This window comes from Tinamus guttatus, unplaced genomic scaffold (assembly GCF_059628265.1).
Source record: "Tinamus guttatus ecotype Peru unplaced genomic scaffold, ASM5962826v1 Tinamus_guttatus_pri_ptg000403l, whole genome shotgun sequence".
NCBI classification, from domain to species: domain Eukaryota; kingdom Metazoa; phylum Chordata; class Aves; order Tinamiformes; family Tinamidae; genus Tinamus; species Tinamus guttatus.
The window spans coordinates 1,894,255-1,907,396 of record NW_028288937.1 but is presented as its reverse complement, the minus strand read 5'-3'; the positions used below and the strand labels follow the sequence as shown (position 1 = coordinate 1,907,396).

General features: G+C 47.6%; 1 protein-coding gene across 3 annotated transcripts in view; it reads right to left on the bottom strand.

Annotated features, from left to right (window-relative positions):
- Positions 1-5,301, bottom strand: part of PLCB1 (phospholipase C beta 1) — a 353,787-nt gene extending 348,486 nt beyond the window's left edge. For all 3 annotated transcript variants that reach the window (XM_088531288.1, XM_088531289.1, XM_088531290.1), the window contains exon 1: positions 5,152-5,301. In XM_088531288.1, coding sequence (XP_088387414.1) covers positions 5,152-5,250 — 99 coding nt within the window. In that variant the 5' untranslated portion in view covers positions 5,251-5,301. The remainder of the gene's footprint in view (positions 1-5,151) is intronic.
- Positions 5,302-13,142: the final 7,841 nt, after the last annotated feature.

Here is a 13,142-nt window from a genome sequence, read left to right as displayed (position 1 = left end):
TCATTTTCTAATTTGCAGAGATGCTGCAAATTCATCTGTAGTCACTTGGGAGTCATCCTGAACATCTGACTGTACTGTGCTATGCAGTCTAAGAAATAGGTCCAAGATGTCTAGTCACAGATTAGAAATTAGTATTTTTAGTGTTGGTCTCTCTTTGGACCTACAATAGTTCAGCTGGGAACAAATTCATCATGTAATACATCTTGTGAAAATATATTAAGCAGCATTTATGTAGCGTTTACTCCATTATAGATAAAAAGATTCCTTAATGATTCAAGTTAGCTCTCTTGCACTAGAGCTCTTATTAGAAGTGGTGCTTAGAACAACACCTCAAGTGAGGCAAGGAATGTATCCTGTGCGCAGCTTCCCTTCCTCTCACCCAAAATTGCTCAGGTACCTAATGAATTACTTCTGATTTTCATTTTCCTTAGCATCCACCAACTCTCCTATCTTCCCAGCTGCTATATTAGCAGACACTACCCACAGCTTGGTGCCCCTGTTGACACCAAGGCAGCTTGGTACAGGCATCTATCCCTCTGCAGGAGATCCACATCTCCCCCCAGCTGAAATCACAGAGAACTTTGCAGCAGGGTTCACTAAGCTCGGGCACTCGCCTTTACCAAATGTTAACTGCTGGGAAATTTCAAATTCAATCTGATTACTCTCCTATGTTGCAAGAGAGACAAACCACAACTACTCATTTAGATAAAATATTTTTACATAGTACAGAGTTGATACTTGTTTGCCACAAAGATTAGCAACAAATTAAAAACAAAACCCTAAAATGTTGGACTAATTCTTCCCTTCAGACTGAAAAGACCCAGAAAAAAAAAAAAAAAAAAAAACAAACTGCTGTTGGGTTTATTGTTTTAGTTTTATACGCACAGAACAATAGTTGCTCATTTTTCATGGCTTCAGTAATATACTGTAGTGACAGACTTGTAACTTGTTTTCTTTCAGCGTTTTTAAACTCTGTACATGAGCATCAACATCTTAAACCACTCTTGAAAACTTCCAGCCTTTTTTTGTTTGATGACACTCAGATGTTATATTTACTTAAAGCTTAAAGGGAATGTATCTCATCCTCTTGATAATCTTCTTTAAAAGATTCTAACCAAATAAAGAAGTCTGAGAATTTTCCCACATCAGTGTACTCATTTCAGCTCAAAACCACTTTATAAAGATGAGAAAAGAATCTAAGGGAAAGATGACATTAAAATAGACCTTAAAAGACCAAGGTTCTTTTTTTGTTGTTATTGTTCTCACTAGAATATCTAGGAAAGCACTGTATCCACTGAACAACAGCTTGGTTTCAATAACTATTTAGAAAAAAAAATCCAATAGGACTATAAAACTAGAACAGTGTCGCTCAGCTTCAGCAATGCTACCTTACTGATATAGTTAACTTGTAAGTAAAAGTCAACAACGCAGGCTACAAAGACCAGCCAAATTCTTTATGTAAAGTACGTATTATCACTAGAGCAGATAAGAAAGCCTTTAAGCTAGAACTGAAAACAAATCTATGTTTAAACATATACGATGGTTCCTATTAGGCTGCTCCCGTGCGCCAGTCACTGCTCTCGGACAAGGTGGCTCAGCTGTGCTCTAGCCACTACCTGCCAGCTCAGTTCTGTCCATCTTGTTCCCATGGATCAGACATGGGAACACAGCGCAGAAAAACGGTCAAGGCAGCAGCTTCAGCCCTCTTGGACCTCAGCAGTCCTGCGAAGTCTTCCTCCAAACTGAGGTTTTATTAACTGCCTCAGTTAGGAATATATTTTGCAGCATTACTTCTAACCCTTCCCCAAAAGCTTCCTGCAGCTTCTCTCTAGGAGAGATGGAGCACATTTGCTGCAAGAGCAACCACTACGGCACTCGAAAGGCTTGGGCTCTTCTCAGCCGTGAAGCAGAGGGGGTTATGAAAGCCCAGCTGACGGCTGCACGAACAAACATGACTTTCTTAAGTACTAAGCAAGTGCTTAGTAAGCTAGCATCTTAAACCATACATACACAGGCCTATATCCACAAAGACAGTTAAGGAACTAGTCACTTGTATTTTTCACCTGTTTAAAATTCAGCTATTTCTCTTCAGTGCCTTGTGAATTCAATCTACTTACCAATAACAAGACAATTCTAAAAAATATTTCCCAAATTTAAGGCTATTGTGTATTAAAACAGGAATCTAATTATCTATAAAGAAAAGCCAAGTGCCAGGAAAGCAATCATTTATTTGATTTCAGCACTTCACATCCTGATCCAAAAACCAAAGCCGGTGAGAAAGACTTCAGTAGGCCACCGGATGGCTGCACACAAGCTACACCACATCCCACACTGATGCCCTGTAGTCGACACCTCTTGCGGAGTCAGAGCTTCTCAACTGATCCTAATGCACCCGCAGTCCCAGAACAGAAGCGCTCTGTGGAGGAAGCAGTACTGCAGGACTCCCGAACCACCTGCATTTGGTGTCAAGTGCCTCCCGCTCCCCTTCCGCGGGCCCCGCGCCAACCTCAGGAGAGGGCCTTTCCCCTCCAGCCTCACCGTCCTCATGCTCTGCAGGCGGCAAGAGCGGAGCTCTTGCATAACAGGGTGCACGTAGTGTCAGCCCCACGCCAATGTGCTGGCAGCCTTGTGGTGCTGCCGGGATGCCTGCACTGCTGCTGCTCTGCCGGGGGCTCTCCACAGCCCCACAGCCTTCAGCGCTACCAACCACCTCCTTTAGCAGCTACCACTTCCTTAGCCATGAGGGTCCTTACCTCCCTCTCATGCAAACAAGTGCTACTCGGTAGAACCCCTTCAGCATTCCTCTTAAAAGAAATGAAAGTGCTATTTCCAGTGGTTTATAACTCAGCTGGAAAAGTTTTGCTTTGGGCTGCAACTCAGTGCAAGGCATGAGAATTCACCGAGAACACTCCTCTGCTTTGTGAAACACAGAGCAGAGTCAATAGAGCCATCTGTGAACTGCAAAGCAAAACACCAGGAAAGTGTGCCACAAAGGTACGGCTATGACGAGGATTAATGCTGTCCTAGTGCATGGGTGACTGAAAAGCCCTGGGTATTTTCTTATGCCAGTTCTTACTCAAGAGTACATACAAAACAGCGAGCGAGAAAACTTACTGTGCGAGCCTGGCTTCTCTGACCAGCCCCGGTAACACAGCAGACCCAAAACAGTCATTATGGCCAAATCCACTTCAGCTGCTACATTTTGTAGTTTACTGTTCCGCATTATCACCTAGTGTTTCCCTGGACAGCTCGCACGTTCGTATTTACATGACAGACTACAGAGGTTCAGATTAGCTTCTTTTCTTTTTTTTTTTTAAACCCTGAAGCAGATCAGTTTGACACAACGCAAGGACCCTGGAGCGGTTATTTCTGCTCAGTGGTAAATACTTTTCACAGTCACTCAGCACACACTGAGAACTCCGATACAGCCAGAGGAGATTCAATTCTATTGAGATCTTTGATTTTGTGGCACTTCCAGAGCCAAAAAAAAAAAAAAAAAAAAAAAAAAAACCAACAACAACAACAAAAACCACACTATGGGCAGAATAGGTTTAGTATAGCGGTGCAGTAGGCATACATATTGATCCAGTGCATTGTTAGCCGTGAGTTAATGCTAATATTCTTTAATCACAGCAGTTAAATTTGGTCATGATGGTACCCACTAAGCACAACAAGATTCTCAGTCACACTTCCTAGGTAATACTCGTGCATCAGCAAGTACCCTCTTTAACCTCAGACACACACACTTATTGCCAAAATTATTCTGCGTTTTATTATGCAGCCTTTATTTTTTATAGGTGCAGAATTTTCCATTTAGACTACAGCAGATGTTAGCCAGCAAATATTCACTATATAGAGGGAATACCTCCTCCCTCTTAAGGACCTCAGTAGCGCTTCAGAAACAGCACCTGAACCGGTAACCTCACGTAATGCCCAACTGCTTAGAAAAGCAAAACATTTAACTTGGGTCCTGCATGTACCTGTACATTTCTTGTTAGTTCACCAAAAATTGAATAACTGTAATGCAAAGGCTGAGCCTATGCTGCCTATACACTAAGAAAAAAAGAATAATGATCAGAAAGAAAACAATTCCTGAGTATCAGGCAAGTCATTCAAGTTTAGTCTGGCACTATCCTCTGAACACGAATCACCTACATCAGCCCAAGGTTTACTACTGTGGATGTGGTCAGGTAGCTAACTTAGACACCCAACTTCTTAATGTTTATATAAACAAAGTCACTCGTGCTGTAGCTTGGTGCTATTTCCCTCCTTGAACGCCTGCAATCTCAGGTGCACAGAGGTCAGGCTCACGCAGGGCACACGGGGAGCAGCGGCAGAACTGCAGCAGGTAACAGGACAGGACCTGCTCCTTCGGCCCCTGCTCTGCTGTCCCTCCACTTTGCACTGTGGACACCCTCAGCACAGCTGAAGTCATGGGAGAGAGAAGAAAAAAAAAAAAAAAAAAAAGGCTCTCAGAAAGCAAGTTCTCCCAACTGTCTCTCCCAACCTTCTCCTAAAGCCACTCACGCCTCACTCCATTCCATATCCCAACATATTTCCCGATGGACACCTGGGGCACCGGACCCTGCACACAACCCAGACCCAACGCAGTGCCACAGGAACCAAGCAGAGAACCCCCCGTCTGCCTGGCTCCTCCACAGCGCTGCGTTCTTGGCTGGGCGCCTTGAGAAAGGGGAAAGCTGAACAGAAAGGGCTCCGCTCTGAAACAGCCTTGGGCGCAGCCGATAAATAAATAATTAAAATAAGGAAAACAGAACCCAGGTGCCCTGGCAAGAGGGCCACAGCGGAGGCGGTTTGGAGAGGAGCCCCAGGGCGATCCCGGCACCGGGGCAGGGGCGGCGCAGGTGGCCGCGCCGCGCGGAGCCGCCGGCCCGCGCAAGGCAGCTCCGGGCGCCGCACAAAGTTTGCCCGGCGCCCGGCGCGGCGGGGAACGGCCGCCCCGCGGCCCCCACGGGCGCCCCGCGCGCACCTGCCCCGCGGCAGGGCCGCGCCGCGCTCCGCAGGGCCGCGCCGCCCGCAACATGTGCGCCGAGCCCGCCGGGCGGCTCGAGGAGCCCCGCGCGCCGCGCCGCTGCGCCCCCCGCGCCGCCGCCCGGCCCCGGGGGGCTGCCGCGGGCGCAGCCTACTTACATCGTCCCACTTGACGAATTTGATGCCCTTCTTGAGCGTGTCGGAGACGCAGACGGGCTTGAGCTGCAGCGCGTGCACCCCTGGCTGCGCCCCGGCCATTTGGCTCGCATGCAGCGCGCTGCGCGGAGCGGAGGAGCCGCGGGCGGCGGCGGCGGGAGAGGGGCGGGAGCCGCGCGCGCACAAGGGGGCGGCTGCCGAGGCGGCGCGCGGAGCGGAGCGAGAGGCTTCAGCGGCGCCCGCGCAGGCGGCCGGCGCGGCGGCTCGTGCTCCGCGCGCCGCGGCTCATGCTCTATATACGGCCGTCCCGCCGCCCGCGCACCCCCGCGCACGCAGCTCCGCTCACGCGCGCGCCGCGGCGCGGAGCGAGCGCCGCTGCCCGCGCGCGCCGCCCCTCCCCCTCTCCTCCTCCTCCTTCGCCTCCTCCCCCCGCGGCGCAGCGCGGCCCGGCCCGGCCCGGCGCGGCCCCCAGGCTCCCCGCGCCGGTCAGCGCGCGGCGGCACCGCCACCTGCCGGCGCCGCCCGCGGAAACGGCCCCCGCGGCGCTGCCGGGGGCGGCCCCTTCGGCAGGGCGGCGCGCGGGGCGCCCTGGCTGCCCCCGCCCCGAGCCGCGCGGGTGCGGGGAGCCCCTTCGCGGGGAGCGGCGGGGACGGCTCCTCGGGGCCCGGCTCGCTCCTCCTGCCGCGGAGGAGGCCGTGCACGGAGCGAGGCTCGGCGAGGAGGCCGCCGCGGGCAGCCCGGGTTGCGCGCAGAGGGAGGGCACTTCGGAAAGAAATGTTGGGATACTTCAGAGACAAATAGAGAAATCCGTATTTAGTCCGGGCCACGAGGCAGCTTTATTTGTTTAAACTTAAAAGCAAGTCACATAAACGGAGAACTGGACTCCTGTTTTCTTCTCACAGTGAGTTGCTGGGTGGTTAATGCTTCTTGGGCCTCTACCAACTTCTTTCCACTTCAGTAAGAAACTTTTCCCTGCCTTTAGTGGGAGCTGAGTCTGCTCGTTTATGAGTCTATGCAGGGAATAACAAACATGCTCCGGGGCCAATTAATCCATTTGATGTATTTTTTATTCTTATCAGCCTCTCTTGCAATATTGGTGTCACATTAGTCAGGATGAAAGCCTGCTCAGGCACTGCTGCACTTTAATTCTTGCTGATTTGCCATGACTTAGAAGAAACAAACAAAAAAAATCCTGGGTTTGACTGCGCTGTAATACAGGATTGCTCTACTTACCATGGGGAAAGTGGCAGGGACTTTCAGTGGTATTTTCACAACTGCTTTTTCATCCAAGTACATGGTATACAAAAGAATAAAAATAATATTAAAATCCCCCAGAAAAATAAGGACAAAAAGCACTGATACTCCTGCAGCAGTCATGCATTACCACTTAAGCACTTGTATTTGCAGCAGTCCACCAAAGTCATCTTTTTGGAAGAGGTAAAGCTCTCACTAATTGCTCTATCTCTGCAGCAATTTTCTCTACGAGTATATAATGGATTTTGCTTGGCCTAGCCTTAGTTAAAGTCTCCGTTAGGAAGAAACGATTCCAGTACACAAGGATACCTCATGATTCCCGATGATACCACAAGATGCCTGGGAATGCATTAGTCTGAACACGGCAGAGGTCGTCTTTCTGCATGAAGTATTGCTTGGAGCAATTCTGTGGCTTCTCAGACGCAAGTATTTTAACGAAATGCAGCGTACCACTTCTTGGTACTCGGGCCAAGAGAACTTGGCTTTTATATGGTGGATATCTAATTTTGCATCAAAATGGGAAAAGTCTGCTGAAATCCAGAGCTCAGTGAATTCGGTGGGAATTTTAGTTTTCACCCCAGATACGTAGCTTGCGTGTTACTGCTGTGGGTGCCTATGCACCACCGAGGAGGACATGCTCTGATTGTATAGGCCATGCTGCACACATTTAAATTCAGTGCACATCTAAACGGAAGCTTTCTCTTCCACAACACATGGAATCAGTGACCTGGCAACAGGCTGTGTTCAGCAGCGCTGCTTCCCCTAGAAAGGCTACGTTGTCTTATTACATGATCAAAGTCAGGGAAAATAAGAAGCAGACGCACCTTTTCTCCGAATTGGCGGTAAGCCTTTCCGAATGTATCGAGTATTATTCTTATCTTCTGTTTCTCCTGTCAGCCCCTTTAAGTTCCAAGAAATTGGATACTGCAAGTAGTACGCTTGGTTGTGGTTGGCTGTGTTCAAAAAAAAATCTTACCCTGGACAGTGAAATGATACTTGTGTAAATGTGAATTATTTGCACGCAATATATCTGTAATGCGTTCTTTCAATATAACATGCGTGTTTATGTACAGGTATTTAATATCCAGAGAAATAAACTGGATATGCATAAGCTTTAGACTCACATATGCACATGTATGTAGACAAATAGGAGCAAGGAGCCCTAAGTGATTTGAATAACAGATGGCATTGATCTAAGTGGGATCAAAGGAAGATACAAAGAAAGCTGTATTGAAAGACTGTGTCATTAATTGAATATTGAAAGACTCACGAATTGATAAGAAAATTGCATTACAGATAATTGAGTCTTCTAAATTTGATTTCAGAGAAATACATATGATATATCTCACTGCCATTTCTATCCCAGGTTTATTGGTATCAGACTGCATTTTGTAAAGAAGCAATGGCATCAGCTCGAATGCCATGGAGCAGCTAACATATTCAGAGTTAGGCGTTAGTAGCAGCATCTGCTGGATTTGGGATTAAAGATAAACTCGGCTTCAACGGGAGTACATCATCCTAATTGCATTTTAAATTGGGTGAAATTATTCTTTAATTTTCAGTGGGAGCAGGATCATTAACTTCTACTGAACAACTCTCCAGAAGAGAAATACAGAGAAATTGACCCTGCATCTCCCATAAAAGCACAGCCACTCCGAGCGAAATGCCCTCCAGATAGCGCACTCACAGAGCCCAGGCCTTCCAGCAGCGCAAGGGGCACGAGCCCGTCCTGTGCAAGGCTGCCTTGTTAGGAAATGAGACCCACTGAGGACACCGGTCTCAGGAGATACTGCACATATTGCAGATGACACCAAACTGGGAGGAGTGGCTGACACTCCCGAGGGCTGTGGTGCCATTCAGAGGATCCTCTAGAAAGGTTGGAAAGTTGGGCAGAGCCTCCTGAGGTTCAACAAGGACGGGGCAGGGTCCTCTACCTGGGGAGGAATAACCCCAGGCACCGGTACAGTTTAGGGGTTGACCTGCTAGAAACCAGCTCCAGAGAGGGATTTGGGAGTCCTGGTTGGCAACAGGTTAACCATGAGCCAGCAATGTGCCCTCGTGGCCAAGAAGGCCAATGGGCTCCTGGCTGCATCAGGAGGAGCGTTACCAGCAGGTCAAGGGAGGGGATCCTGCCCCTCTGCTCAGCTCTGGTCAGGCTACACCTCAAGTACTGGATGCACCTCTCGGCTCCCCAGGACAAGAGAAACATGGAGCTTCTAGAGAGGGTCCAGCGGAGAGCCACAAAGATGATTAAGGGACTGGAGCTTCTATCTTATGAGGACAGACTAAGCAAGCTGGGCCTATTTAGTCTGGAGAAGAGAAGGCTGAGAGGAGACTTGATCAACATGTTCAAGTACCTGAGGGGTGATTGTAGGGAGGATGGGGCCAAGCTCTTCTCAGTGGTGGCCAGTGACAGGACGAGGGGTAACAGGTGTAAGTTGAAATACAGGAAGTTCCACCTCCATATGAGGAAGAACTTCTTTACTGTGAGGGTGACAGAGCCCTGGAACAGGCTGCCCAGAGAGATTGTGGAGTCTCCTTCTCTGGAGATCTTCCAAACCAGATCTTCAGAGTGGTCTGAATGCCACTCTGTGCCACGTGCTCTAGTTTTCCCTACTGGAGCAGGGGGGTTGGACAAGATGATCTCTAGAGGTCCCTTCCAACCTTAACCATTCTGTGATTCTGTGATGTTTCTTTTTTTTTTTCCTATTTTCACTTACTAAAACAGTTAATCTGCTAAATTAATAACTCCAAGAGCACGCACAGCCGGTGGAAGCAGTGCAGTTCGTCACAGGGGCTGGCCATGCACGCGCCGCGCTCGGACACCCCTGCGCTGAGGGGCAGGCGGCTGGTGCAGCCCGGCCTGCGGTCAGGTGGCCCCGGAGAGCCGGTGACACTGTAAAACACACGAAGCGCCATGGCAACAGCGAGCCTGGCAACGGGCTGCTGCGCCACGGGAGGGCATCTCCTACCCGAGCCTGGTTCCTCTCACCGTCCCCTCGGCAATACTGTTTTTCTTCCTGTGGGATCTTCAAAGAGCCTCCTCTCCCCGCCGGGTGTCAGGCCAGGCCGGACGCGCGGCTGCTGCCCCGCGACACTGCCGCGGTGCTGGGCTCCAGCTCTGCCGTGGTCCTGTCCCTGCCCGCCACGGCTCCCTCAACACACAGGTGGCCCCCTGGCCTGTCCCTGTCCCCACGGAGGTGCCCTGTGAACCCCCACATTCACCTCTGCGCTGGGAGAACCATTACAGAACTATATATGATATATATATGTTAATGCAATGTTTGCAGCAAGCCAAAAAAGCAAGTGGTTCTCTAGAAAGTGTTAATTCACTCTGTGGTATGTAAGAGAAACTGTTTTTGCTTCTCTGTTATTTGCAGCTTAATACATTTTCGCACATGGCTAAAACCAGTCCCTAAAATGTACAAAACATTTCAGAATGCTGCACTAAGGTAATTCACTGCCTACTGGATTTCTTAAATAACAGCTGGTGTAAACTGTGAAAGGTCTGCTGACTTGAACACTGTGCATTTGTTTACGCCTGTGTAATGTTCACACCTTTGCCTGCCTTTCCTCCTCTGGCTCTTCGCTGCTAGCCCAGCTGAGGCGGCCAATTTGAGCTGGCTGGTGTGTAGGCCGTCGCACCCGCTTTTAGTTACACGCAGGTTAGCCGCGGGTGGTACCAAAACACAGAAACATGAAGCGTGTTGCAAAACAGAAATTGCAATGAACAAAAACACTGTGGGGGGGGGAAACACCCCTTGGAAACTAAAAATTTTGCACTTTGTAGCTGCCACATGAACGAAGCACTTTCTGTACTTCACGCAGACAGAAAAGGAGACTGCCCGCATGACACCTCTCGCAGAACAGGCAACTCAGTAGCTGCCTTTGAGTTTTGAAAAGCACCCGCTGGGTGTTTTGGAGCTCTGTTCCCCTCCTGTAACTTGCACAGTGCTAATGACCACATGCACCACAGCTTTCCACTGCCAGGGCAAAGCAAACCAGCCCTTCGCTGCAGCTCCCGTCACGCAGCAGCGGGACCCTGCCTGGGAAGCTGCTGAGCTCCGGCCTAAGCTATAGGTTCTGTGCAGCTTGAGAAACTTTGCACGTGCAAGCCTGATGCAGGATGGTCTGCCTTTAGGCAGGACGCAAGACTAAGGGAGAACAAGTGAATTTTCAGATGTGCCCTGATCTTTCTATAAACCCCAATGAGAAATTCATCTTCCAGCTCCCCTCTTACTAGGAGGCAGAAACATGTGCAGAGCCTGTCACAAACATGCCCTGGGTTTTTGCTTGTCACCAGACCCAGTCCTTGTCTAGTTATAAGGACTCAGTTTAAGTAGTTTAAAAGTGAGAGCTCATTACACCAGTAGCTGTACTTGATTTCCATTATCCTTTATAGAAAAGATTTTATGATTCTTTTAGATCTTACTAAGTTAAGGAAAAAATCTGGCTTGGGTTTGCTGCATTGGCAACTTGACGTATTCCTTTTTTTAAAAAAAAAAGGAATAAAAAAAAGATTTCCCAAGTGCTTTTGTGTCTTTTGATAGTTCTCACAAATTAATCCCAGAAGATTTTAACGATGTGTCTTATCTTGAAGTGAAGCAGCCCATTTTAAATTTCATATCCAATAACATGATTACCCTATTCCATTTTCAGCAGCACTTTTATAATATCCGTAACTTTTCTGAATCATCACAGACTTCTCATTCCCACTCTGGCTATTCTACAAAACTTGCTGTTGTAAAGGGTAAAATTCCACAACCGACAAAACATTAATCACAAAGCAACAGAGCACCATTTGCGTAGCTGAAAACAGTTGCTCTAAACTGTATTTCCAAGACTTGGAGCAATCCTGCTCTGATGCAAACCCCGAACCACAAGATCTCTTAGAATGAACTGTAACCATGGCAAAAATCCAACCCTCGGTTACATTTTAGAGAAAGTGATTTAAATTTAGAGCAGTTCTTAACATTAAGATTAAAAAGCACACTTGGAACATGCCAAGTGGAAGGAAGGACTAGTCAGCCTCCCGCTGCCTACCAGCAACTTGAGTGCAAGTCCCAGGCCAGAATGCCCAAGGATAGTGCAGTCTTAAATTATCACAGTGGATTACCAATTCTTACACTGCTAAACCACTGAGACTTTTAGGAAGATTTCTCAAGATTTAAGGCATCCTTTTAGGCAGAGACATCCATTCCTCAAGGAGCTAACGGTAACAGATGCAATCGCCCAGGATTTAGGTAAAACCCGTGAGGCTGGAAATACAGGTTCGGAGAGCGGTTGAGCTGAGGCCTGTGCTGTGCGTCTGTGGCAAGGAAAGCGCTCGCAGGTAAAGCACTTGGCTGTCTGGGAGGCAATCTGCTCTAACAGGATGCCCGCTGAGCAATCAGAAACAACATTTACCAACCTCCCACCCTGAAGACATTGTTCGAGGCATAAAGCCATTGTCAGAGAAAGGTAGGAGGTTAATCGGAGGAGGAAAAATGCCTTTTCAAAGGCCACCATAGGCTGAAAGTTGGTATTCGTAAGCTAAGCAGAGCTAGCAAGAGGAGAGAAGAAATGAACAGTGCTGGTCACCTTATTCCCATTTTACGTCAGACATTAAGTAAGTGCCAAAGTAATAGCCAAAGCCCTCTTAGTCCACAAGGAGAGATGAAGAGAACTAATAGGTCAAACCGCAAGGGCCCATTGCAATTTTGGCTGAAGTCATCAGCTTTGATGGGTGTTCAACAGGCCCTCAGAAAGCAAATAACCTAAATGATCTTTTCATGGGATTATGCAACCGTTTTGATGAAACAGATAATGATTAATTTAGGATTCAACATTCATTTCCCTAGTAGTCTTGTAAATATGTAAAGGTCGTGACATATAGTTTCAAATAAGAAAGAGCAATTATCATAAAGAAACTTCAGGCTTCTGAGTAGCCCGCTGCCCCAGGACTGCAAGGAGAACAGAGCTCCAAATTAACAGCGCAGAATATGACAAAGAATACCTCTTGACTTATCTAAACACAGCAAGATTTGCAGGAGTCATAGGGAATATCTGGCACATGCACTGATCTGAATTACTATTCCCACCACCAGTGTTCCCAGAGCTACATAGATCATCTCCAAGCAGACTATGTGCTTACAAGATTAATCTGAATGCAAATGCTAACTAAAGTAGTTCTGTGGGTTTTTTTGCTTTGTTTTTCTTTTCAAGAGGGGAAAAAAAAAGAACGATGCACATTATTTACTTCAGAGCGCCAAGAACATGTTAACTTATTTATAATCTTGTAATATACCAAGAATTCAACCATGAGCACAGCCCCATTTTGCACAGACACATCGTGAGCTGTTTGGACACGGGCGGTTTATTACTGCCTAAACCAACGACATAGGCAAAGAAAGGATGTGTGCTCCAAGTATTATCACTCCCTCAGAGACCAAGATCTTACAAGAAGCCTGAGACAAGCCGAGAACGGAGTCCAGATTTCCAAGAAACTTAATCAGTGCTGTTTCTATGCTCTCCTACATGCCTCATAGCACTGATAAAAAAACACAGATGTTTTAGATATGATGTAATAGCAAGAATTAGCAGAGCAGTATAGGGTGGGGGAAAAAGATCTTTTGATTAGTGTTCTATAAAAATTAATCAATGGCTAGTGATTAATATAATTCATTATCAAGCCTGTCAGCAAAATTCTAACCATTGATAATATCTCAAAGCTAAAATAATAAGGGTTATTCCTGAATAAG